Genomic DNA, 26,104 nt, shown 5'->3' on the forward strand with positions numbered 1-26,104 from the left:
AAGGAACTTGTGCAACAATATAAACCCATGATAATGGCAGATCTGAACGTTGTTAGTAGTTGCACGTAAGTAATAGAGACAAGCTTTTTATTTTTTTTTTTTTTTGGTACAATTATTTGTAGAAAAACATAGATTCGCAGTACTCTGAGGTTACTTATGTGGGAAGACAAAATTCTAAGAGTTTGGTTTCATTTCCTTTGGGGCCACCTATGGTATGTATACTGGTTTAGAATGGAGCCTAGGCACAGAAATTGCATCTATGAAAGATGTCCAGCATGGCCAGGCACAGTGACTCATGCCTGTAATTCCAGCACTTTGGGAGACCAAGACTGGTGGATCAGTTAAGGCCAGGAGTTCGAGACAAGGCTGGTCAACATGGCAAAAACCCATCTCTACCAAAAATACAAAAATTTTCCAGACATGGTGGTGCACACCTGTAATCCCAGCTACTTGGGAGGCTGAGGCAGGAGAATCACTTGAAGCCAAGAGGCAGTTTGCAGGTTTGCAGTGAGCCAACATCATACCACTGCCCTCCAGCCTGGGCAACACAGTGAGACCCCATCTCAAAAAAAAAAAATGTCTAGCATGTATTTTTCTTTAAAAAATTTATGATTAGACATGCATATTTTATCACATAATAACATAGTAAATATTTTTGAATAAATTAATGCCAAAGCATTTTCATCTTCTTAGAAGGGACAGCAGAAACAGATTGTTACTTATTTTAAGTGTGGAGGCAAACCAGTGGGGAGAAATATTCTGGGTTTGCTTTTTTTTAAATTTTGTTCCAGAACTCATTAAGTTCTGTGAATATCTCTCCATTCCCTTGTCTCATGGGATGTCTATATAGATACTTGATTCTTCAGATAGAACTGAAGTCTTGATACTCTGTAAATCCTTCCCCAGTAATCTTTTTTATTTTATTTTATTTTATTTATTTATTTATTTATTTATGAGATGGAGCCTCACTCTGTCACCCAGGGTGGAGTGCAGTGGTGTGATCTTGGCTCACTGCAACCTCCGTCTCCCAGGTTCAACAGATTCTCCTGCCTCAGCCTCCTGAGTAGCTGGAATTACAGGCACTTGCCACCACACCCAGCTAATTTTGCATTTTCAGTAGAGATGGGTTTTCACCATGTTGGCCAAGCTGGTCTCAAACTCCTGACCTGAGGTGATCCACCCACCTCAGCCTCCTAAAGTGTTGGGATTACAGGCGTGAGCCACTGCGCTTGGCCAGAAATAAGTTTTTCAGATCTACTGTACAGCACGGTGACTACACATGTATATTTCAAAATTGCTAAGAAAGTAGATTTTACATGTGCACAATATTTTAAAAGTTTAAGTATATGTGGTGATGGATATGTTAATTTGCTTGACTTGATCATTCCATAATGTATACTTATATCAGAATATCACATTGTACCTCACCAATTTATACAATTGTTATTTGTGAATTTAAAACAAAACTGAAAAAAACTGAGAAGTAATCCAAATCACTATGGACATTCAATGCAATCATGGATGCAAAAGCTGGCTTTAAATAAACCTTGCACAATGGTGAAACATACCATCTTTAGAGTCCACTTAGCAGACTGAGACCCTGTATCTTACTCACTGCAAGATTCTGAGCAAGTTTCTTTAATGGTTTGTTTCTCATCCGTCAAAGAAGGGGTAAGAATAGCAACTCTTCAAGGTGGTGTGTGCAGGTATGCAGGTAAAAGTCTAGGCCACATAAAGGAATTTGGTTGTCCTAAGAGTGAAAAGAAGTCACCAAAAAGATCAAACAAGGTACACCATGATCAAACTGGACTTTTATCCTCTGGATAGAGTATGGGTAATGGATCGGAGGAGGACCAAGTGTATGTGATAGGCCCAACTGTGTGGGTCTTGCAATCATCCCGGCAAGGATTTGCTCCTGCCCAGAATGAGAATTAACTGCTTAGTAGAGGGGAGGGTCTGGCACACAACAAACCACAAGCTATTTTGAAAAAACAAACACAACCAAAAAAACCTCACAACCAATGAGTATTTTCACTCCAAAGAAAGCTCCCAAACACCAAAAATAAAACATTAACATAAATCATTCACGGGGACATTCCACTCATAGAATGTAGAAAATGTTGACATTCTCACCATTTCTCCAGTGAGTCAAATTGCAGTAATTACTCACAACTTTTCACTTCCTCTCTCCAAATTTCAAAAACTCTTCCAAATCCTGCCCTCCTGCTCCTTCTCCTTTTCAATCTGATCTCTCCCTGTCCTCGTTATGTCCCAGCTTTTTCCAATATAAATGAAATCAGGCCTACAGAGTGTTTCCAGTTCTCTTTCCCCATCATTACCACCAAAGCTCAGAGCTAGTGGCCGAAATGGAAATTGTCAGCCGAGAAGTGCCAGAAGCTGTGACTATTTCAACTCATATAAGCTGTCCTCCTCTCTTGCTTGACTACTGTTATTGTTCCTTCTCTGGAATCCTGGTGCCACATATACTAGGGTGTTTCATAATTGATATTGTCCCAAATCTCTTGCAAGTTCTGTTTTGTCTCCTTTTTTAAAAAGTTTCCTTTGTGTTTCAGTGTGAAGAATTTCCTCTGCCTGTCTTCAAGGTCACTGACTTTCTTCAGCTGTATCAAGTCTACTGATGAGCCTGTCAAAGGACTTCTTCATTTCTGTTATTTCTACAAATTCCATTTGACCCTCTTCTGGTTTTCACCTTTCTAATGAAATTCCCCATGTGTTCATGAATGTTACCCACCTTTTCCACTAAATCTGTTGACAAATTAATCATACGTATTTTAAAGTCCCTGTATGAGAGTTCCAACATCTGGGTCTTATCTGCGTCTGATTCTTTTGACTACTTTGCCTCTTAACAATGGATTATTTCTTGGTTTCTTGTGTGTCTGATAATAATAATAATTATTATTCTTTGAGATGGAGTTTTGCTCTTATTGCCCAGGCTCGAGTGCTATGGCGGAATCTCAGTTCACTGCAACCTCCACCTCCTGGGTTCAAGCAATTCTCCTGCCTCAGCCTCCGGAGTAGCTGGGATTACAGGCACATGCCACCACGCCCAGCTAATTTTTTGTATTCTTAGTAGATACAGGGTTTCATCGTGTTCGCCAGGCTGGTCTCAAAATCCTGACCTCAGGTGATCCAACCACCTTGGCCTCCCAAAGTGCTGGGATTACAGGCATGAGCCACCATGCCCAGTGATAATTTTATAAAATCAAAACCCGGTTATCATGCACAAAAACAGTAGAGACCGAAGGTAATGTTTTACACCTGAATTTGAGCACGCCTCTCCTTTTTGACAGGCTGTTAGGGTGGGGAGTTGAGTTAGTCTAGACTGGGCTTGAGCTGGGTAGGGTTTTGTTGTTGCTGTGATCACCTGCAGTGCACCACCAGCTCTCAAATCCTCTGGTATAATTACTATGTGTCTAGTGTGGGATGCAGTTGTTGCAGAATTTTTCTCACCGGTCCTGCCCTACCTTTGGCGTTCAATGTTCCCTGTGACTCACAGAACAGCCTCTCTTCCTCCTGTTGCCCTCCCCAGTGTAGATAGCTGTTGCTTGTTACTCAATGTATGTTAGCCTGTGGGTAACACAGGGAGTTCCTGGACATCCTAGATAGTCTGAAGCATGAGTTCTAGGTGCCCTCCACCCCGGTGCCTGGTCTCTGTGAGTGGGGCTTTCTCAGCATGCCTGCTCCTTCTCTCTTGCAAACACATTTTTGCCTTGTATCTGTGGTTGCCTTGGTGGAAGATTCCTGCCCCGTCCTACAAGCAGCAGAACTCTGCTTGGTTTTGGTGTAGAATTGTTTCCCATCCCTTCCTCAGGGGTCAGGGCTTATGTTTTTATCCTCCCCCGCCACAGCCACAGGGCTTTGCCTGCACCGTGGGGGTGAGAGAGTTTCATGCTCCTCCTCCAGCAGCTTAAGGCTTCTGCTTACAATGAGAGCAGACCTGGTCAGGTGGCAGTCTAGTGCCAGTCCGATTGCCACAGAAAATTAACTGCACTGTGGAGGTGTTTCTCTAGCCTCTTGCCTCACTCCTAATTTTTCTCGTCAACTCCTAGTGAAGGCCCATGGAAAAGAGGCTGCATGGTTGGGCACGGTGGCTCATACCTGGAATCCCAGCACTTTCAGAGGCCGAGGCGCGTGGATCACTTGAGATCAGGAGTTCGCGACCAGCCTGGTCAACATGGTGAAACCATGTCTCTACTAAAAATACAAAATTAGCTGGGTATGGTGGCAGACACCTGTAATCCCAGCTACTCAAGAGGTTGAGGCAGGAGAATCGCTTGAATCCAGGAGACAGAGGTTGCAATGAACTGAGATCACACCTTTGCACTTAAGCCTGGGCAATAGAGCGAGACTCCATTTAAAAAAAAAAAAAAGACAAAAGAGGCTGTGAGTCAGTGTGAACACCATCTAACACACCATTCTCACTGGGTCTCCAACACTTTAAAATTTCGGCTGATTTGAGTCTTACCGCATGTATAGCAGATACCTCTTCTGCCTGGACATTGTGCCACCTGACCTTGTCTACTGGCCCCATCTCTCTGTAGTGGGAGTCTGTCCTCCTTGGAATTTGATTTCTAGCTTGCCTCGCAAACACAGCTCTCTGTTGAGTTCACAAGTCATGATGCTGTAGTTTTTCTGTTGTTTGTTTTTTTTTCTCATTTTTAGGATGGGGTGTGGGTGTGGGGTGCTGCTGCTTTTTTACATTCTGGGCATGAGCTAATCCTTGCCGGGATGATTGCAAGACCCACTCCCGTGGACCTATCACATACACTTGGTCCCGCTCTGATCCATTACCCACACTCTATCCAGAGGATAAAAGTCCAGTTTGATCATGGTGTACCTTGTTTGATCTTTTTGGTGACTTCCTTTCACTCTTAGGACAACCAAATTCCTTTATGTGGCCTAGACTTATACCTGCATACCTCTTACACCTTAATTTGTCCCAATACTCCACTTTGTTCTCTGAAAAATAGCCTTTGTTGTGGTTGTTGTTTTGTTTTGTTTTTTGAGATGGAGGTTCGCTCTTGTTGCCCAGGCTGCAGTGCAGTGGCACGATCTCGGCTCACCGCAACCTCTGCCTTCCAGGTTCAAGGGATTCTCCTGCCTCTGCCTCCCGAGTAGCTGGAATTTCAGGGGTGCACCATCATGTCCAGCTAGTTTTGTATTTTTAGTAGAGACAGGGTTTCCCCATGTTGGTCAGGCTGGTCTTGAACTCTTGACCTCAGATAATCCACCCATCTCGGCCTCCCAAAGTGCTGGGATTATAGGCGTGAACCACCATGCCTCGCCTGGCCTTTTTTTTTTTTTTTTTTTTTTTTTAGACAGGGTCTTACTCTGTTGCTCAGGCTGGAGTGCAATGGTGCAATCACAGGTCACTGCAGCCTTGACCTCTGGGCTCAGGTGATCCTCTCACCTCAGCCTCCCAAGTAGCTGGGAACTACAAGTACATGGCCACACCTGGCTAATTTTTTCATGTAGTAGAAATGGGGTCTTGCTATGTTGCCCAGGCTGGTCTCAAACTCCTGGTCTTAAGCGATCCTCCCGCCTTGGCCTCCCAAAGTGCTAGGATTACGGCATGAGCCATCACACCTGACCTAGCCATTAATTTGTCATCTTTCTCTTCCCTCTCTCTCTGCTGGCTCTTTGCCCTTTGACTGGTTCTTTTCTATTCATTCAGCTTTCAGATCCTCTCCCTTTCCCCAGGAGATCTGCCTTGATCCTATCCCCACCTCCACCCTCCTGCCAAGACTTCTCCTTCTCTTGGACTTTGTAGCACCTTCCCTCTCTCTCTAGTTGAATGATTGTTTCCGTAATGTCTGTCTCCCAGCCAGTCTCTCAGCTGCAGGAGGGAAGGGACTGTGTTTGTTTCTCCACGTGCCCCTAGTGTCTAGCGCAGCACTGAGCCTCTGACTCAATAAACATGTTTGCTGCTGTTGTGAGGTTCTGTGCAGAGCAACCCTCTGCTGGGTCAATGAGAGCTGACAGTTACCAAAGAGGTCTTTGTTTCTGATGACAGTTTAAAGGACTGGCTCCACCAGCCTTACCTTGAGTTGAACTGTGTGCCCCCCAGTGCCATCCTGCTGCCACTTGTCACATCCTAGAAGTTAGATATTGGAAATTAGCCTCCACACTGAGTCTCAGGCAGGCTTTGACAGGTAGAAGTGCCATTGGTGAAAAATGTTTTACACTGCTAGAAGTAGCCAAAGAAAAGAAGTGAACCCACCCTAAGTTTCATTGACATTAGGAACAGGAAAAGATTCTGGGATGTTGATTTTGAACAATTACTAACTGGCTCTTTTATGTTTACAGCTCTAACATACCATCTAAGGCTGTTCTTTCTTGTGACTTAACATGTTTTGTTGGATCTGAAGACATAGCAAAGGACGTGGAAGGTGAAATTATTTTTAGTCTCGGGTATTGTATTGAAATATATGTTTGATGACTTTAACCTGTCACCCAGGCTGGAGTGCAATGGCGCAGTCTTAGCTCATTGCAACCTCCGCCAGGCCAGCTTTTAAATTTTTTTTATTTTTAATTTTTTGGTTACATAGTAGGTGTATATATTTATGTTCGATGGTTTTTGACCAATGTCAACTAGCAGTTACTGCAATGAGCAAAAAATTAGTTGAAGTTGTATTTAGTATAAAAGGAGAGATGTTGGTCTTGTGTAAAATAAGAGAACTGCTGTATACTGATAGGTCTCAAAGAAATAAAAAATGCAGGACACCTAGTATAAAAGTTAAAGAAAGAGGAAAGACACATGAAACACAGCTTAACAGTCAAAGACAGGTTTTCTTTAGATAAAACCTGAGAGGGGCTCCTGGCCGATTTCAGTCAGGAGCACTTTCTCTTACAGATGAAAAGTATAAACTGGTTTTAGGGTGAGGGGCTTATTACAAGCTTGGAATGTTCTGTGTGAGGGAGAAGTTTTATGGTGGGGTTGGAATGTCTCTGGGAGGAGGGGAGGTTATCTTGGGGCAGATATCTTTCTGGCAGCCAGAAGCAGGGTTATCTCAAGGCCTTCATCTTCCTGGCCAGCAGGGGGTTGTCTTGGGGCTAACATATCTCTGGTTGGGGAGGAGTTTCGAATGTTTCTGGTTGGAGATGTTATCTATGGTTTATGGTTATGGTGACCTCAGCCATTAGACTGATGCCCTTTGGATTTAGGTGGTTTTTGATTAAGGTAAACTTTAGAAGGAGGGGCTTGGCCAAGATGGCAATGCTCCTGCTTTGTCACCTGGAACATAAGGCTTTGAAAGTAACTGTACTCCAGGGTGTCAGCTCTTAAAGAAATAATGTCTTGAAGTGAATCTTTAGTTGCTGTTGGGGTTGTTATTGAATATAATCTTGTTTATTTTCAGCCTGGAAAGACGTAACCAGTGGAAATACTAACATTCACCAGCTTCCAGGGGATCACTTTTATCTTCTGGATCCTGCCAATGAGAGATTAATCAAGAACTACGTAATCAAGTGTCTAGAAGTATCATCGCTTGCCAATTTTTAGATATTTTTCCTTTCACTTTTAAAATAATCAAAATAATATGATACTCTTTTCAGTTATTCAGCTGTAGCTCAGTTTTATTTAGATTGGAAATTACACATTTTCTAGTGTCAGGAAGATTCATTACATAAAGATATTTATGTATCTTGGAACAAAGGTCAAGTCAGTAAAGAATACTTCTGGCAGGCCGGGTGTGATGGCTCATGCCTATAATCCCAGCAGTTTGGGAGGCCGAGGCAGGCAGATCATGAGGTCAGGAGTTCGAGGCTAGCCTGACCAACATGCTGAAACCCCGTCTCTACTAAAAATACAAAAGAATAGCCAGGTATAGTGGCCAGCTCCTGTAATCCCAGCTACTCAGGAAGCTGAGGCAGGAGAATCCCTTGAACCGGGGAGGCGGAGGTTGCAGTGAGCCAAGATCGCACCACTGCACTCCAGCCTGGGTGATAGAGCGAGACTCCGGCTCAAAAAAAACAAAACAAAAAAAAGAATCCTGGCAGAGTCTTTTATCTTCATTTTAAAATCTCACCTGATTCTCCTTTACGGGAAGTTTGTCAACAAAATTCATGATTGGTAAATTATCAATTTTTTCCTTCAGTTAGTTTAATGGTGAAGATGATTAACAGGGGAAATGCTTGAAGTAAATGATTGTTTCAACAACACACCATGGCTCAAAGCTTGGTCTCATTTTTTCAAATGTAGAATAGCCCCATATAGTAAGAAAATGTAATCTACTGCTTTCTTAAAAGAAGATAGCCCTAAATAATTATTGTCACCTGTACAAGCATGTCCTCAGAATGCTTATACCCCAGCCCTCTAAGGAGTTTCTTCCACATCACTTGCTTGGGGGGGTCTCTGCCACCCTGGCATGACTGGCTGGGACCTGGGTCCAGTCCCCCCAGTGGACAACCAATCTAGAGTCTGGCCCAAGGGAGACAAAGGGAGTGGCCAAGCACAAATGTCGCACCTAAGAGGCTGCCTCAGCCTCACTCAGCAATAACTTGAACTTGACTTAGGGAGAAAGCACAACAGCTGGAAGTAAACAGGAATGAAGAGAAAAAGAAAAGCAGAAATAGGAGCCAGGCACAGTGGCTCAACACCTGGAATCCCAGCACTTTGGGAGGCTGAGTAGGAGGATCATTTCAGGTCAGGAGTGTGGGAGACCCCTGTCTCTACAAAAGATTTTAAAAATCAGCCAGGCATGGTGGTGTGCACCTGTGGTCCCGGCTAGTTGGAAGGCTGAGACTGAAAGATTGCTTGAGCCCAGGAGGCCAAGGCTGCAGTGAGCTAGGATCATGTCATTGCATTCCAGCCTGAGTGACAGAGTGAGACCCTATCTCAAAAAATAAAAGTACATAAGGTCTTAGTAAATAAGATTAGTAAATAAGATTAAAGAAAATGCATACAGGTGGTATTTTCTGAAATTTATCACTCTTTTTTAAAAAAGTACAAAAAATATAAAATTAACTATTTGGGGAAGGCACTTTGAGTTAGAATTCATGTAATAAATTTAGGCTACAAATAGTCTTAAGCAAATTATGTTGTAGTATGTGTTGTACTTTATCCTTTAATTTGATACTATTTCCAGGGTTCCCTTACTGAAAGATTGGTACGAAAGTAATTGGGAGGTCGGGCGTGGTGGCTCATGCCTCTAATCCCAGCACTTTGGGAGGTCGAGACGGGTGGATCACCTGAGGTCAGGAGTTCAAGACCAGCCTGGCCAACATGGCGAAACCCCTTCTCTACTAAAAATACAAAAAAAATAGCTGGGCGTGCTGGGGGGCTCCTGTAATCCCAGCTACTAGGGAAGCTGAGGCAAGAGAATCACTTGAACCTGGGAGGCGGAGCTTGCAGTGAGCCAAGATCGTGCCACTACACTCCAACCTTGGCGACAGAATGAGACTCTGTCTCAAAAAAAAAAAAAAAAGTAATTAGGATTTGTGATTATTAATTTGAAAAATGTTTAGTTGATATAGTCTGCAAATTGAAGTTTCGTGATGGAACCAATGCCAGGCTTTGGGGTGAGCTTTTTCCCCTGCATCTCTACTTGGTGGAGGTAAAGCTCATATGGGAATAACTTTTAGGAGTTCTCAAGCCCTCAACTCTAAGACACCAAGTCTGTCATTGCTGGTGTCTTCTCTTTGAAGAAATTAGGTCTTGATATCATTGTGGAAGACGTCTATCATCACACGAAATTTAGAAAGATGAGAATTATCTTGATTGCCAAAATTTTCCCGATGAGAAATCAACCTTGATTTTTAAAACTAAACTTTTTGAGATAACTGTAGATTCCCTTTTATTTATATGAAATAATACAGAGAGATTTGTGTAGTCTTTAACCCAATTTCCTTTAATGGCAACTGTTATAGGAAACTATAGTGTAATATCACAAGCAGGATATTGGTGTTGCTACAATCAGGACACAGAACATTCCATCACTGCAGGATCATCCCTCCTGCTGCCCTTTTAAAGCCACACCGACGTCCCTCCTCCCTGGCGACCACTATTCCATCCTTTGTGTCTATAAATTTTCCCTTTCAAGAATCCTGGCTGGACGCGGTAGCTCGTGCCTATAGTCTCAGCACTTTGGGAGGCCGAGGTGGGTAGATCACCTCAGATCAGGAGTTCCAGACCAGCCTGGGCAACATGGTGAAACCCTGTCTCTGTGAAAAATACAAAAATTAGCCGGGCGTGGTTGCATGCATCTGTAGTCCCAGCTACTCCGGAGGCTGAGATGGGAGGATTGCTTGACCCTGGGAGGCAGAGGTTGCAGTGAGCAGAGATCGTGCCACTGCACTGCAGCCTGGCTAAAACAATGACACCCTGTCTCGAAAAAAGAAAAGAAAAGAAACAGAACGTTACATAAATGGAATTATACATGTAACATTGGGGACTGGCTCTTTCTGCTCAGCATAATTCCCTGGAAATTCATCTAGCAGACCTAGACAGTTCTGTTGTGGTGGCAGTAACATGAATTGATCTATTCCTCTGGTCATACAATTCCAAATATAAATTTTTATGCGGGGAATAGAGGTGTGCTATTTTAGGGGATATTTCTCTTTTTTTTATTTTATTTTTTATTTTTTGAGACGGAGTCTCGCTCTGTCGCCCAGGCTGCAGTGCAGTAGCCGGATCTCAGCTCACTGCAAGCTCCGCCTCCCAGGTTTACGCCATTCTCCTGCCTCAGCCTCCCGAGTAGCTGGGACTACAGGCGCCCGCCACCACGCCTGGCTAGCTTTTCGTATTTTTTAGTAGAGACGGGGTTTCACCGTGTTAGCCAGGATGGTCTGGATCTTCTGACCTCGTGATCCGCCCGTCTCGGCCTCCCAAAGTGCTGGGATTACAGGCTTGAGCCACCGCGCCCGGCCGGGATATTTATCTTAAGGAATCTCAAACAATTTTCTGAATTGTTAACAAGAAGACTATCTTCTTTCAAAGAGCCTGTGTACCTTCCAGAAAGACTGAGTAGGGGGCTAATATTATATTCCAGACTCTTTGGTAGAACTGAACAGATGGGGTACAGTAGTGGTACAGTTTATCACTAAATATTTTAGTTTGTTTTTTCATTTGTCTTAAATGTAAAAATTCAAAGAAAAACAGGAGATATTTCTATGGTGGCTTTTTAAATGTCTTTTAACTGCTATGGACAGACTTGTAAATTTCTTTTTTTTTTTTTTTTGAGATGGTGTCTCACTGTGTCCCCCAGACTGGAGTGCAGTGGCGGGATCTTGGCTCACTGCAAGCTCCACCTCCCAGGTTCATGGCATTCTCCTGCCTCAGCCTCCCTAGAAGCTGGAACTACAGGCACCTGCTGCCACCATGCTCCGCTAATTTTGTGTATTTTCAGTAGAGACGGGGTTTCACCGTATTAGCCAGGAGGGTCTTGGTCTCCTGACCTGGTGATCTGCCCACCTCGGCCTCCCAAAGTGCTGGGATTACAGGTGTGAACCACCGCACCCGGCCTCTCTTTCAATTCTTAGAACAGCCCTTTGAGAGTGATATTATTTTCCCTCCTCTACAGATAAGGCTTAATAAGGTTAAGTAACTTGCCCCAGGTCACCTAGCACGTTCACAGATGAATGAGGACCTGAACCAAGTATGTTCTCTGGTTCACAGTCTCTGTATCACTGTGACCTCAAAGCCACATGGTGTAAGGAAGGAACAGTCTTACCATTGATTCTTTCTTTCTTTCTTTCTTTCTTTTTTTTTGTTTTTGAGACGGATAATAATTTTTGTATTTTTAGTAGACATGAGGTTTTGCAGTGTTGGTCAGGCTGGTCTCGAACTTCTGACCTCAGTGATTCACCCACCTCGGCCTCCAAAGTGCTGAGACTACAGGCGTGAGCCACCACACTCAGCCTTGCAATTGATTCTTAATAACCTATTATTATTTCACCAGTAACATTAACTTATTGTAAAAGATGTGCCAAAAGAACAAACAGCTGTTCAAATCTGTACACATATTACCAGGGCGAGGCTTTCTAAAAAGTCAAACAACAACAGATGTGGAGAAAAGGGAATGCTTATACAGTGTTGGTGGGAATGTAAATTTGTACAACCTCTATGAAAAACAGCACAGAAATTTCTGATGGAACTAAAAATAGAACTACCATTCTACCCCGCAATCCCACTACTGGGCATCTTCTTAAAGGAAAAGAAGTCATTCTATCCAAAAGATACCTGCCTTGTATGTCTATTGCAGCACAATTCACAATAGCAAAGATATGGGATCAACCTAAGTATCCATCAGTGGATGACAGGATAAAGAAAACGTGGTATATGTATACCAGGGGATATTACTCAGCCATAAAAGAAAATGAAATTACAGCTTTTGCAGCAACATGAGTGGAACTGGAGGCTATTATCTTAAGTGAAAAAATTCAGAAAACAAAACAAAACAAAAACAAGAAAATAAAGATTTAAAAAAACCCCTCAGAAACAAACAAACAAAAAAACCATGTTTTCACTTATAAGTGGGAGTTAAGCAGTGTGAACAAAGGGTCCTGGAGTGTGGAATAATAGACACTGGAGGCTTGGAAAGGTGGGAGGGGGTGAGGGATGCGAAATTTGGGTGATGGTTACACTAAAAGCCCAGATTTCCCCACTACACAATATATCCATGTAACAGAACTGCACTTGTGACCAGGTGTGGTGGCTCATACCTGTAACCACAGCATTGTGGGACGCCAAGGTGGGCAGATCACCTGAGGTCAGGAGTTCGAGACCAGCCTGGCCAACATGGCAAAACCCCATCTGTACTAAAAATACAAAAATTAGCCAGCCAGGGTGGCAAGCACCTGTAATCCCAGCTACTCGGGAGGCTGAGGCAAGAGAATCGCTTGAACCCAGGAGGCAGAGGTTGCAGTGAGCCGAGATCGCACCACTGTACTCCAGCCTGGGTGAGAGAATGAGACTCCTCAAGGAAAAACAAACAAGCAAACGAACAAAAACTGCAGCTGTCCTCTCTAACTCTATAAAAATAAAACACAAAATACTTTTCTAAAAGAACTTTTTTTTTTTTTAAGTACCTTAAGTTCTGGGTTACATGTGCAGAATGTGCAGTTTTGTTACAGAGGTATACACGTGCCCTGGTGGTTTACTGTACCCATCAACCGGTCACCTACATTAGGTATTTCTCCTAATGTTATCCCTCCCCTAGCCTCCCATGCCCCGACAGGCCCTGGTGTGTGATGTTCCCCTCCCTCTGTCCATGTGTTCTCACTGTTCAACTCCCACTTATGAGTGAGAACATGCTTGGTTTTCTAATATTGTGATAGTTTGCTGAGAATGATGCTTTCCAGCTTCATCCATGTCCCTGCAAAGGACAGGAACTCATCCTTTTTTATGGCTGCATAGTATTCCATGGTGTATATGTGCCACATTTTCTTAAAAAGAACTTTTAAAGACACCTGGTTTAAGTAAGTATAATTGAACTATCTATGTAGTTTCAGTATATTCCTAAGTATTACAATTCATGCTAATAACAAAAATCTACATGATACATCAAGTTAACAGTGTGCCTCTCCCTCTAAATGTTAGGTCATGATAGCATTAGGAAGGCTTCAAAAGCAAAAATTCCTCATATGCTGTATTCTAAATTCCATATTTTTCTATCAGCTCCTTTGCTTTAGAAATATAGGCACTCATCGCATCTTCCGTCGACAACCCTAGAAAGATACAAACAGGTTATCTCCCTGATTGGTGCATTGGGAAATTAAGAAAGTTTGCCATAAACTTGTGAAAGACTAAAAAACCTTTTTTGAGGTTCCATGCTTCCCATTTGGCTTTGCCTTTTAAATCTAGCATTCCTGGACACTCTGGCAAGAGGAGGACAGATGCGTTTGCAAGTTAACATTTTACTGTGCACTTCTATAAACATTGTTCAAACGGAGTATATTACTCTATTAAGTAATGCTATATTATATATTATAATTATAATTAGCATATTAATTGTAACATAACATATTAATATTAATAATATATACCAATATTAATGTCTCCAATTATCGCTTGTTTGTAAAGCCCATAGAGTTCTTTCAGTTCTCCATCATCTGGTCTTGCTTTCAGCTTCCTCACATCTTCTGTAGCCCTGTCAAAATCAGCCTAAAGGGAAAAAAAAAAAAAGAGCATTTTACCACCAAGGAATAGGAACTCAAAGAGCAGGAAGAGGAAGGTTTCAAACAGAAATGAACTTCTGCTGCTCTGGTTCTATCAGAATGATCTTAATTTACTTGAATTCCTAGGAGTTCACCTCTCCGGGGACTTACCTTATATGAAGAACTACAGAAAATGTTCGGTTTACCTTCTTTTTTCTTGAGACGGAGTCTCACTCTGTCACCCAGGCTGGAGTGCAGTACAGTGGCGCTGTCTCCACTCACTGCAACCTCTACTTCTGGGTCTCAAGCCATTCTCCCACCTCAGCCTCCCAAGTAGCTGGGACTACAGGTGTGCACCACCATGCTCGGCTAATTTTTGTATTTTTTGTAGAGATGGGGTTTTGTCATGTTGGCCAGGCTTGTCTGGAGCTCCTGACTTCAAGTGATCTGCCCACCTTGGCCTCCCAAAGTGCTGGGACTACAGGTGTGAGCCACCGCACATCTGGCGAGTTTGCTTTTTTTTTTTTTTTGAGACGGTCTCACGCTGTCACCGAGTCTGGAGTGCAGTGGCGCGATCTCCGCTCACTGCAAGCTCCGCCTCCTGGGTTCACGCCATTCTCCTGCCTCAGCCTCCCGAACAGTTGGGACTACAGGCTCCCGCCACCACGCCCAGCTAATTTTTTTTTTGGTATTTTTAGTAGAGACAGGGTTTCACCATGTTAGCCAGGATGGTCTTGATCTCCTGACCTCGTGATCCGCGTGCCTCGGCCTCCCAAAGTGCTGGGATTACAGGCGTGAGCCACCGCGCCTGGCCTTTTTTTTTTTTTTTTTTTTTTTTTTTTGAGAGGGAGTCTCACTCTGTTGCCCAGGCTGGAGTGCCATGGCAAGATCTTGGCGCACTGCCACCTTTGCCTCCCGGGTTCAAGTGATTCTCCTGCCTCAGCCTCCTGAGTAGCTGGGATTACAGGTGCCTGCCACTGTGCCTGGCTAATTTTTGTATTTTTAGTAGAAACGGGGTTTCACCATATTGGTCAGGCTGGTCTTGAACTCCTGACCTCATGATCTACCCACCTTGGCCTCACAAAGTGCTGGGATTACAGGTGTGAGCCACCGTGCCTGGCTGCTTTTTTTTTTTTTTTTTTTTTTTTTTTGGCATTATTGGTACTCAATGGAGTTTCCTCAATTACGTCACAGATGCGTTCTTCCTCTTCTGCCTCAGTCCTACTTTACTACATGAAGGGACTTTGCTACCGGTTAATACCATCGTCTGGCGTGTTTCTCTTCCAGTGCCCTCATGACTACAATCTTTAATATTAGCTTTAGACCTAGTCAGCTTCTGAGGGTAATCAATATTCCTGATTTGGTTGAGTTGCTTGTACAGATTCCTTTTCACACTAGACCTAAATTATAAGATTTATTGCAAATGATTTCTAGAAAAGAGGAGTTGCTTAGCCAATTTAGAGCTGATTAGGGAAAACTGTATACCAATATACCTGAGTAGTATGTTTTTAGACTTCCTGGAAACTCTATATACAATGTACTTAAGCCTGGCGTGGTGGCTCATGCCTGTAATCCCAGCACTTTGGGAGGCCGAGGCAGGGGGATCACTTGAGGTCAGGAGTTCGAGACCAGCCCGGCCAACATAGCAAAACCCTGTTTCTACTAAAAATACAAAAATTAGCTGGGCATGGTGGCGCACACCTGTAATCCCAGCTGCTCAGGAGGCTGTGGCACAAGAATTGCTTGAACCTGGGAGGCAGAGGTCGCAGTGAACTAAGATAACGCCACTGCACTCTAGCCTGGGCGACAAAGTGAGACTGTCTCAAAAAAAAAAAAAGAAAAAAAAGGACTTAAGCAATAAGGCTTGTCCTGAGTTAACTCTAAAACTGGGACCAGCCTAACCCCGCAAGACCCTCAGGCTGGCCCAGGGTTCAGCCAGTAGCTGAAACAGACAAGGAAGTCCAGTGTACTCTGGAGCCTCAGGGCTCCCAGGTGCTTTATCCCTTTCCTTTTCTAACCTCTTAGTTTATACTCTATAAAGGGCTTCGTGATTATTTTCCTTTATAGATTTTTAAACTAAACTGTGTCTTACCTTAAGTTATTTCTTAAAACTCAGGATAAGCAGGAATTGTCCGTAGGCTGGCTGTCAAACAGGGGAAGTTCAAGGATGTATGCTAGCTGGCCCCCGCCCCCCACACTTCTTCTCTGATGCCAGAGCTCCCTTTGGATCCAAAGGCCTAGGAGAGAAAGTGGATAGCCCCAGTGTAACCTCAGTACCCTGTGGGCTCAGCGGAGTGGCTGGCTCAAGTTTCCTTCCGGCCCCAAAGACAGGCAGTACTGTGGCCAGGTCCCCCTGATGGCTGAATAGGCAGGCTGCCATAACAACCGCGTCAGCAATGAGTGGTTACATTAAATATTAAAAGCAGAAAGAGCCAGCGCCCTCATACGAAGACGCCAACAACAGCCCACCAAGAGTTTTGCCCAGGCTCTTCCTGGGGCTTGAGGCATAACAAGATAATGAAGGAATTCTTAACAGGACCCATTTAGGATTAAACAGGTTTTATGGGGGTCTGAAGAAAATCCCCAGGCCTCCACAAACAAGTTTTACTGGGATCTGAAGGAACTCCCCAAACCTCCATGATTTAGCAGGAAACGAGGGTAATCACTCCAGCACCTGGACCCATCTAGATTAAGGACATTTGCTGAGGCTCCAGAGGAAGGTCTTCAGGACTCAGCCCTTAGTTATAGATTAGAAGTTAGTCACTTAAGGCTTTAGATGAACGCACACTTACATGCAGACATATAACTTAGAAGGCATATAAAGCTCCAGAAACCTCTGTAATCTTGGCAATCATTTCCAGGTCTTCTCCTTGTACCCAGTTACAGAAACCAACTCTCTTCTTTCCCAGTTTATCTGCATCTCATTATTGAGCTGAGAGAATAAGCAGCGCGGCTCTCAGTTTGGTCCAGGAACAGTAGTACATGCAGAACAGTTGTTTTGTGAACAAAATCACCTGTAAGTTGGAGATCAGGGTCTTCAGCCTAAATAACGTTGAACATGGCCCATCCTCCTACCCATTTCCCACAGGGGACTGAGAAGCACGGGGGCATGGAATAACGGGCGCCTTGTCTTCTGAGTGTCTTCCTAAGAAACTCTTGGCTGCTTTATACTAATGCCATGGTTAAGAACATGGCTCTGGAGCCAGACTACCTTGGTTGGATTCCCAACTCCATCACTTAAGAGCTGTGTGACCAGGCTGGGAGCAGTGGCTCATGCATGTAATCCCAGCACTTTGGGAGGCTGAGGGAGGCGGTTCACCCAAGGTCGGGAATTGGAGACCAACCTGACCAACATGGGAAAACCTCGTCTCTACTAAAAAAACAAAAAAAAATTAGCTGGGCATAGTGGTGCATGCCTATAATCCCAGCTACTCGGGAGGCTGAGGCAGGAGAATTGCTTTACCCTGGGAGGCGGAGGTTGTGGTAAGCCAAGATCGCTCCATTGCACTCTAACGTGGGCTACAAGAGCAAAACTCCATCTCAAAATAATAATAAATAAATAAATAAGTAAAATAACATGCTCCTTGATTTAACCATGGGTTTATGTCCCAATAAACCTATGGCAGGTCGAAAATGCATTTAATGCGCCTAACCAACCTTAAACGTCCTCAGAACACTTACCTTGCCTGCAGTTGGGCAACATCGTCTAACACAAAGCCTATTTTATAATGAAGTGTTGACTATGTCATGTAACTTACTGAATACTGCATTCTAAGTGGAAAACAGAATGGTTGTATGGGGACTCGAATTATTGAATGCATATTGCTTTTGAACCATAGTAAAGTGGAGATATGAATTGAACCATTCTACGGGACCATCTGTATGCAAATAAACCCTAAGTGTTTCATATAATTCAGTTTCACAAACCAGAAACTCAGGCATTGCTGTTCCCTGTTTGTGGACATACAGCTTGGTATTTTAGATATCAAATGTATTTATTTTCTATTTATTTATTTTGAGATAAAGTCCTGCTCTGTCACCCAGGCTGGAGTGCAGTGGCACGATCTTGGCTCACTGCAACCTCCCTCTCCCGGGTTCAAGTGATTCTCCTGCCTCAGCCTCCCAAAGTAGCTGGGACTACAGGCGCCTGCCACCTCATCCGGCTAATTTTTTAGTAGAGACGGGGTTTTACCATGTTGGCCAGGCTGGTCTTGAACTCCTGACCTCAGGTGGTCCACCTGCCTCGGCCTCCCAAAGTGCTGGTATAACAGGCGTAAACCACCGCGCCTGGCCCAAATATTTATTTTTATTTATTTATTTTTTAAATATTTTTTTCTTGAGGCAGGGTCTCACTCTTGTCTCCTAGGCTGGAGTGCAGTGACTCGATCACAGCTCACTGTGGCCTCAACCTTGGGGGCTCAAAGAATCCTCCCACCCTAGCCTCCCCAGTAGCTGAGACTACAGGCATGAACCACCACACCCAGCTTATTTTATTTTTTGTAGAGACAGGGTCTCCCTATGTTGCCCAGGCTGGTCTTGAACTCTTGCACTCAAATGATCCTCCCTCCTCGGTCTCAGAAAGAGCTGGGATTACAGGGATGAGCCACTGCATCCAGCCATTGAATGTATTTTTTATCAATTCTTTTTGTGGCACAACTGCCAGTAAAGAAACCACTCAGTCTGCAAGTGCTGCGTACTAGCAGAATTAGTACCGCCACTGAATTTCCTAGAGTCATTGAAAAATTTAATCAAGGAATTGTAAGTTGATCTTTCCTAATTTTAGTTTCATTTTGTGTTTTTAATAAAATGAAAGCAAGGGCAAAAAAAATAATTTCCATCACCACGTATATAGCATAGTTACAGTAGTCACTGTCACTAGAGTTCCTATTATGGTGAAATTTACATTCATATTCTCTTTAGGTATTTTGGGAAAATAAAATTTTGAAATGCTTAATAATAACCGGAAGATGTCTACTTCTACTGAGAAAAGTGGTGATTTCCCCCAAAGTCCAATCGAATACAGCATATTTTCTGCTCTTCTATTAAATGTAGCATTTTTATGTAGAGTTCCTGTAATTTTTTGAGCTGAAAGTGACAAAGATTACATAGATGGCATTCGAGAAAATACATTTTGAATGAATATGAGCAAAAAGTCAAGCCTAAAGCAAAAAGGGCTTGGATAAGACAAAAATTAAGATTGTATCACTGCATGTGCTTCATCTGTAAAAGTCTTGTAAGTAATACAGTCACTAAATTCATATAAAAATATGACTAATTTTGAAAGGGTTTTTTTGTTTGTTTGTTTTTCCAGACAGAGTTTCGCTCTGTCACCCAGGCTGGAGTGCAGTGGCACCATCACGGCTCACTGCAACCTCCACCTCCCAGGTTCAAGCAATTCTCTGCCTCAGCCTCCCAAGTAGTTAGGACTACAGGCATCTGCTACCTACCATGCCCCGCTAATTTTTGTATTTTTAGCAGACACGGGATTGCACCATATTGGCCAAACTGGTCTTGAACTCCTGACCTCGTGGTCCACCCACCTCGGTCTCCCAGAGTGCTGGGATTACAGGTGTGAGCCACCGTTCCTGTCCTGAAAGTATTTTAATACAGTGCGTTCACTAACTTTTTGTTTTTTTCTTAGAGTTTCTTCTTGTTCTCTTGTTGCCCAGGCTAGAGTGCAATGGCAAGATCTGGGCTCACTGCAACTTCCACCTCCCAGGTGCGAATGATTCTCCTACCTCAGCCTCCTGAGTAGCTGGGATTACAGGAATGCACCACTACGCCCATCTAATTTTGTATTTTTAGTAGAGACAGGGTTTCTCCATGTTGGTCAGGCTGGTCTTGAACTCCTGACCTCAGGTGATTCACCCACCTTGGCCTCCCAAAGTGCTGGGATTACAAGGGTGAGCCACCATGCCCAGCCTAACTTTTTTCTTTAATATTTCTTAGAACCTTTTTCCTGTGTAACATATCTATATTCCTGTGTAATATATCACATTATATATATGAATGAATTCTTGGGCTGTATCACATGTCCAACTCACCTCTTTGTCATAGCTGGTATATTGCTAGTATATTGTGCAACAGTGGAGTAGCGAATTTCCCACTAGAATGAATGGCATTAAAGGACAAAGGTTTCACTGAAGCATGGCTTATTTATTGTTTCGCCAAGTGTTCCAAATTTTACATAAATTCGTATAATACTATAAAACTGAAGCCGGTGCGGTGGTTTATGCCTGTAATCGCAGCACTTTGGGAGGTCGAGGTACACGGAGCACTTGAGGCCAGGAGTTTGAGACCAGCCTGCAAAACACAGTGAAATCCATCTCTACTAAAAATATAAAAATTTGGCTGGGTGTGGTGGCTCACGCCTGTAATCCCAGCATTTTGGGAGGCTGAAACGGGCAGATCACGAGGTCAGCAGATCGAGACCATCTTGGCTAACACGGTGAAACCCTGTCCGTACTAAAAATACAAAAAATTAGCCGAGCATGGTAATGGGCGCCTGCAGTCCCAGCTACTCGGGAGGCTGAGGCAGGAGAATGGCGTGAACCTGGGAGGTGGAGCTTGCAGTGAGCTGAGATCACGCCACTATACTCCAGCCTGGGCGAAAGAACAAGACTCCGTCGCAAAAAAAAAAAAAGAAAAGAAATATATATATATATAAATTAGCTGTGTGGGGTGGTATGCATCTGTAGTCCCAGCTACTCAGGAGGCTGAGGCAGGAGAATTGCTTGAACCCAGGAGGCCACAGTGAGCCAAGATGGTACCACTCTACTCCAGCCTGGGCGATGCAGTGAGACTCCATCTCGAAAAAAAAAGAAAAAAAAAAGAATTGCCTTAAAATGCAACATGGGCCTGAGCCTAAGTCAATAACTAAAGATCAAAAGTTTTTAAAAAGTCAACATACTGGCAAAACTCTGATTTTCTTTGATCTGATCAATGTACATGTTGGTATGTACATTGGAAAAAATGCAAACAGCAACGCTGATGCTACTGACATAGTTTCTCCGTTTATCAGGGTAAGAACTGTGTGACTCATGCCTTCATTTAAATCTGTAGCTAAGTTCAAACAACTCTGGGAATTATGATTTCAGAATGCAGTGGGCCCGGCGCGGTGGCTCATGTCTATAATACCAGCACCTCGGGAGGCTGAGGCAGGTGGATCATGAGGTCAAGAGATCGAAACTATCCTGGCCAATAGGGTGAAACCTCGTCTACTAAAAATATAAAAATTAGCTGGGTGTGGTGGTGCGTGCCTGTAGTCCCAGCTACTTAGGAGGCTAAGGCAGGAGAATCACTTGAACCTGGGAGGTGGAGGATGCAGTGAGCAGAGTTCACGCCACTGCACTACAGCCTGGTGACAGAGCGAGACTACCTCTCAAAAACAAACAAACAAAAAAGAATACAGTGTAAACACTATAATCTTTAGAATGTTAAGTAATTCAACACAAATCTAAATAGGAGGAGCATTAGACCAACTTTCTTATTTTTCATAGAAAAGAGTCCATTTGTACTTGTGACTTAGCCTCCTAACAGTCTTCATTATCTTTTTTTTACTAACCACTAAGGGAACATTAAGGCTACATCTTTCATACTGAAGAAATATATGTCTGAAATTCAGCAAGTCTGTCCATTTTATTTCCATTTCCTGTTTTTCCCTATTAAACCTAAGTAAAGCTAAATTTATGTCTTGTAAAAGCATTTATTATAAGATTCTTTTAAATAAAACTTTTAAGTCTATGTTAATTAATGATAGATTTAGCATGATTTTTGCCCAGTATGAAGGATGGATATTTCCAATTAATGTGATGCTTATTTTGAGTTTTCCTTTATATATGTATAGAAGTGTGTGTGTGTATGTGTGTGTGTGTGTGTATATATATATATATATTTTTTTTTTTTTTTTTTTTTTGAGGCAGAGTCTCACTCTATCACCCAAGCTGGAGGGCAATGGAGCAATCTTGGCTCCCTGCAACCTCCACCTCCTGGGTTTCAAGCGATTCTCAAGCCTCAACATCCCAAATAGCTGGGATTGCAGGCACCTGCCACCACGCCCAGTTAATTTTTTTTTTTTTTTTCTTGAGAAGGAGTTTTGCTCATGTTGCCCAGGCTAGAGTGCAATCGCAGTGACTCCCCCAGCTGCGATCTCAGCTCACTGTAACCTCCACCTCCCAGATTCAAGCAATTCTCCTGCCTCAGCCTCCCAAGTAGCTGAGATTACAGGCATGTGCCACCACGCCTGGCTAATTTTGTATTTTCAGTAGAGATGGGGTTTCCCCATGTTGGCCAGGCTGGTCTTGAACTCCTGACCTCAGGTCTCCCGACCTCAGTCTCCCAAAGTGCTGGGATTACAGACCCAAGCCACCATGTCCAGCCTTTCCTTGTTATACTTTAATGTATTTCTTGACCTTTTTAACATAATAAGCATTTGTGATTGCGACTGAAACAAAATCATAAAATATTAATTTATTTACAGGATCTGACTTTAATGTGTTTCAGCCAATAGAAACATGTTTTAATAGAAGAATGGATTCAAGGAATCATAGTGAAAATTCTGGACACTTTATTTCGGTTAAATGACTGATATATTTTGTTCATAAAATAAGTAGCTGAGAAAACAAGTACAAGATTATGCCTTTGAAAAACTTGCTATGGAAGTTTGGTGACTAGACGATTACATGAACTAAAATCGTACATTTGACTTTCCAAGACTATTAGTGGCCTCCTACACTGCTTTTAAATCCATGATCTCAGTGCCATGACAGCCACACGGTGTACATGGAATCTGTGTTAGGCCATCTTCTCACATCGGTTCATCAAAAGATCAGGTACAACAGTGACCTCACTCAATGAATTGCAGCAATTGGGATTTCTCCAAGCAATTAAGAAGTGAAAAAGAATAAATTATTCCTTCCCAGAAACAAGAAAGGGAAGACAGTGAGAAGCCGGATTTTACATTCCCTTTTTGAGAGAGAGAGAGAATGCAGTTTTGAATGGAAGTAATGGAAAGGTGGTGGATATTTTGACAATCTACTGAGCATGTTTTCAGAAATGTGCCAACTATTACCTAGAACTCCAGTATTCGTATACAGCTTTTAGAACATCACTCCATAACTCCAACTCTGTGATTTTACTGATAAAGAAATAACAGTTTTCGGCCGGGTGTGGTGGCTCAGGCCTGTAATCCTGAGAGGTAACAATGTGCTAGCAGCCCTCACTCTCAGCGCCTCCTCGGCCTCCGGCCTGGCGTCCACTCTGGCGGTGCTTGAGGATCCCTTCAGCCCGCCATGGCACCGTGGGAGCCCCTCTCTGGGCTAGCTGAGGCCAGAGCCTCCTCCCTCTGCTTGCGGGGAGGTGTGGAGGGAGAGGCATGGGCGGGAACCAGGGCTGCGCTTGTGGACCAGTGTGAGTTCGGGCGGGGGCGGACGCGGGCTTGGCGGGCCCCTGCACACGGAGCGGCCTGCTGGCACCGCCAGCCCAGGGCAGTGAGGGGCTTAGCACTCGGACCAGCAGCTGCGGAGGTTGTGCCTGGTCCCCCAGCAGTGCGGGCCTGCTGCGCTGCAGTCAAATTCTCACTGGGCCTTAGTTGCCTCACCGCGAGGCAGGGATCCGGACCTGCAGCCTGCCATGTCTGAGCTCCTCCCCCTGCAGTGGGCTCCGGTGGGGTCTGAGCCTCCCCCAGGGGCGCTGCCCCCTGCTGCCTGCTCCATGGCGCCTGGTCCCATGGACAGTCCAAGGGCTGAGGAGTGCAGGCGCCGCTGGGGACTGGCGGGCAGCTCCACCTGCAGCCCAGGTGCAGGATCCACTGGGTGAAGCCAGCTGGGCTCCTGAACTGGATGGGGACTTGGAGAACTTTTGTATCTAGCCGGAGGATCGTATGTGCACCAATCAGCACTCTGTATCTAGCTAACCTAGTGGAGGCTTGAAGGACTAGCACTGTGTGACTCTGTGTCTCGCTCAAGGATTGTAAATGCACAAATCAGTACTCTGTGTCTAGCTCAGGGTTTGCAAATACACCAGTCAGTACTCTGTGTCTAGCTCAAGGTTTGTAAATACACCAATCTGTACTCTGTGAAAATGTACCAATCAACTCTCTGTAAAGTGGACCAATCAGCTCTCTGTAAAATGGACCAGTCAGCAGGATGTGGGTGGGGCCAGATAAAGGAATAAAAGCAGGCTGCCCAAGCCTGCAGTGGCTACCTGCTTAGGTCTCCTTCCGGAGTGTGCAGGTGTTGTTCTTTTGCTCTTTGCAGTAAATCTTGCTGCTGCTCACTCTTTGGGTTCATGCTGCCTTTATGAGCTGTAACACTCACAGCAAAGGTCTGCAGCTTCACGCCTGAAGCCGGCATGGCCATGAATCCACCGGGTAGAACAAACAACTCTAGGTGTGCTGCATTTAAGAGCTGTAACACTCACCACCAGGTCTGCAGCTTCACTTCTGACAGCAAAACCATGAACCCACCAGAAGGAAGAAGCTCCAGACACATCTGAACGTCTGAAGGAACAAACTCCAGACACACTATCCTTAAGAACTGTAACACCCCAAAGGTCCATGGCTTCATTCTTCAAGTCAGTGAGACCAAGAACCCACCAATTCCGGGCACAATCCTAGCACTTTGGAAAGCCGAGGTGGGTGGATCAGGTCAGGAGATCGAGACCATCTTGGCTAGCACAGTCAAACCCTGTCTGTACTAAAAATACAAAAAATTAGCTGGGCATGGTGGCGGGCACCTGTAGTCCCAGCTGCTCAGGAGGCTGAGACAAGAGAATAGTGTGAACCCAGGAGGCGGCGCCACAGCACTCCAGCCTAGGCAACAGTGAGATTCCTTCTCAAAAAAAAGAAAAAAATTAGCTGGGTATGGTGGTACATGCCTGTAATCCCAGCTACTCAGGAGGCTGAGGCACAAGAATTGCTTGTGCTTGGGAGGCAGAGACTGCACTGAGTTGAGATTGCACCACTACACTCCAGTCCGGGCAATAGAGTGAGACCCTCTCTCTGAATCAATCAATCAGTCCCCCATCAACCTCATAGCTCAGGAGGAGTAAGTCTGAGGCGTATGTTTTACACTGGCTCTGGGAACTTCTCCAGTAGGAGTTAAGCTTCGATTACCTGCCACAATATCTGACTGGATAACATACTCTGTTGGGTTCCTCCCTGCCTTGCTGCCTCTTCCACCAGTTACCTACGGTTCTTTTCCTCCTGAATAACCTCCTTGTATTTGAAGCCTTATCCCAGGGTTGGCCTCTAGGTTCCCCCACCTGAGACAATGTAATTTCAATGTTGCCTGGAATCTCTACAGAAATAGCCTGGGTGTTGATGAGCAAGGAAGGCAGTACTAACCCTTAAGCCTTAAGAAGGCCCCTGCTCAAACATCAGTGAGTATTGAGTGCTTTGAGATGAGCTAGATAACAGATCCTTTTCATTTTAACTACTTCTTCACTGATAAGCTTGTTTTGGCCTCATTTCCAAGTTCTGACCTTTAAATAGATTTTTGTCTTTTTTGATTTTGTTTTTTTGAGACAGGATCTCACTCTGTTACCCAGACTGGAGTGCAGTGGCACAGTCATGGCTCATGGCAGCCTCAAACTCCTGGGCTTAAGCAATCCTCCTGAAGAGGAAATTAATGAATTTTACAATATGTAAGGCCAGAAAATCAACTTTCCCCTCAGGGCATAGTATAATGTAGCACCCCAGTAGTCTAAGTTAGAGAATACTAACAGCCTGTTTTTCCTTCTGTGCTTAGAGAACCTTATCTCTTCCCACTAGTTTCACATTGCTTGAGGCTCAGTGAGTTCCTGCTTCACCTCCCTAGTGCAGCTGCAAAGTTACAAAGTTGATACAGAAACATGGTTTCCCAGGGATGTAGAACATGTAGTATAGATAAATGTAAAAGACTGATCAACTGCCTTTGTTCTGGCTTCTGTAAGTACGCTTCCTGCATCACATAGCTCACAGCCACCGAATGCTTAAAAGTTGGCTGCTTTC

At 44.0% G+C, this 26,104-nt stretch overlaps 1 protein-coding gene and 1 long non-coding RNA gene across 2 annotated transcripts; one reads left to right on the forward strand and one right to left on the reverse strand.

The window, feature by feature from the left end:
* Positions 1–7,627, forward strand: LOC139361470 (uncharacterized). The gene is made up of 3 exons (XR_011619027.1): positions 1–65; positions 6,328–6,410; positions 7,380–7,627. It is a non-coding gene; the product is annotated as an uncharacterized lncRNA (long non-coding RNA).
* A 1,841-nt stretch (positions 7,628–9,468) lies between these two features.
* On the reverse strand, positions 9,469–24,467 carry LOC139361468 (acyl-CoA-binding domain-containing protein 7-like). The gene is made up of 6 exons (XM_071090058.1): positions 24,432–24,467; positions 23,714–23,900; positions 17,797–17,801; positions 14,005–14,122; positions 13,774–13,836; positions 9,469–13,686 (listed from the first exon to the last, which is right to left on the reverse strand). Exons 1-6 carry the CDS (start codon positions 24,465–24,467, stop codon positions 13,613–13,615), a joined length of 483 nt encoding a protein of 160 aa, XP_070946159.1. The 3' UTR covers positions 9,469–13,612.
* Between the last annotated feature and the right edge of the window lie 1,637 nt (positions 24,468–26,104).

This window comes from Macaca nemestrina, unplaced genomic scaffold, assembly GCF_043159975.1.
Source record: "Macaca nemestrina isolate mMacNem1 unplaced genomic scaffold, mMacNem.hap1 Scaffold_510, whole genome shotgun sequence".
NCBI lineage: Eukaryota > Metazoa > Chordata > Mammalia > Primates > Cercopithecidae > Macaca > Macaca nemestrina.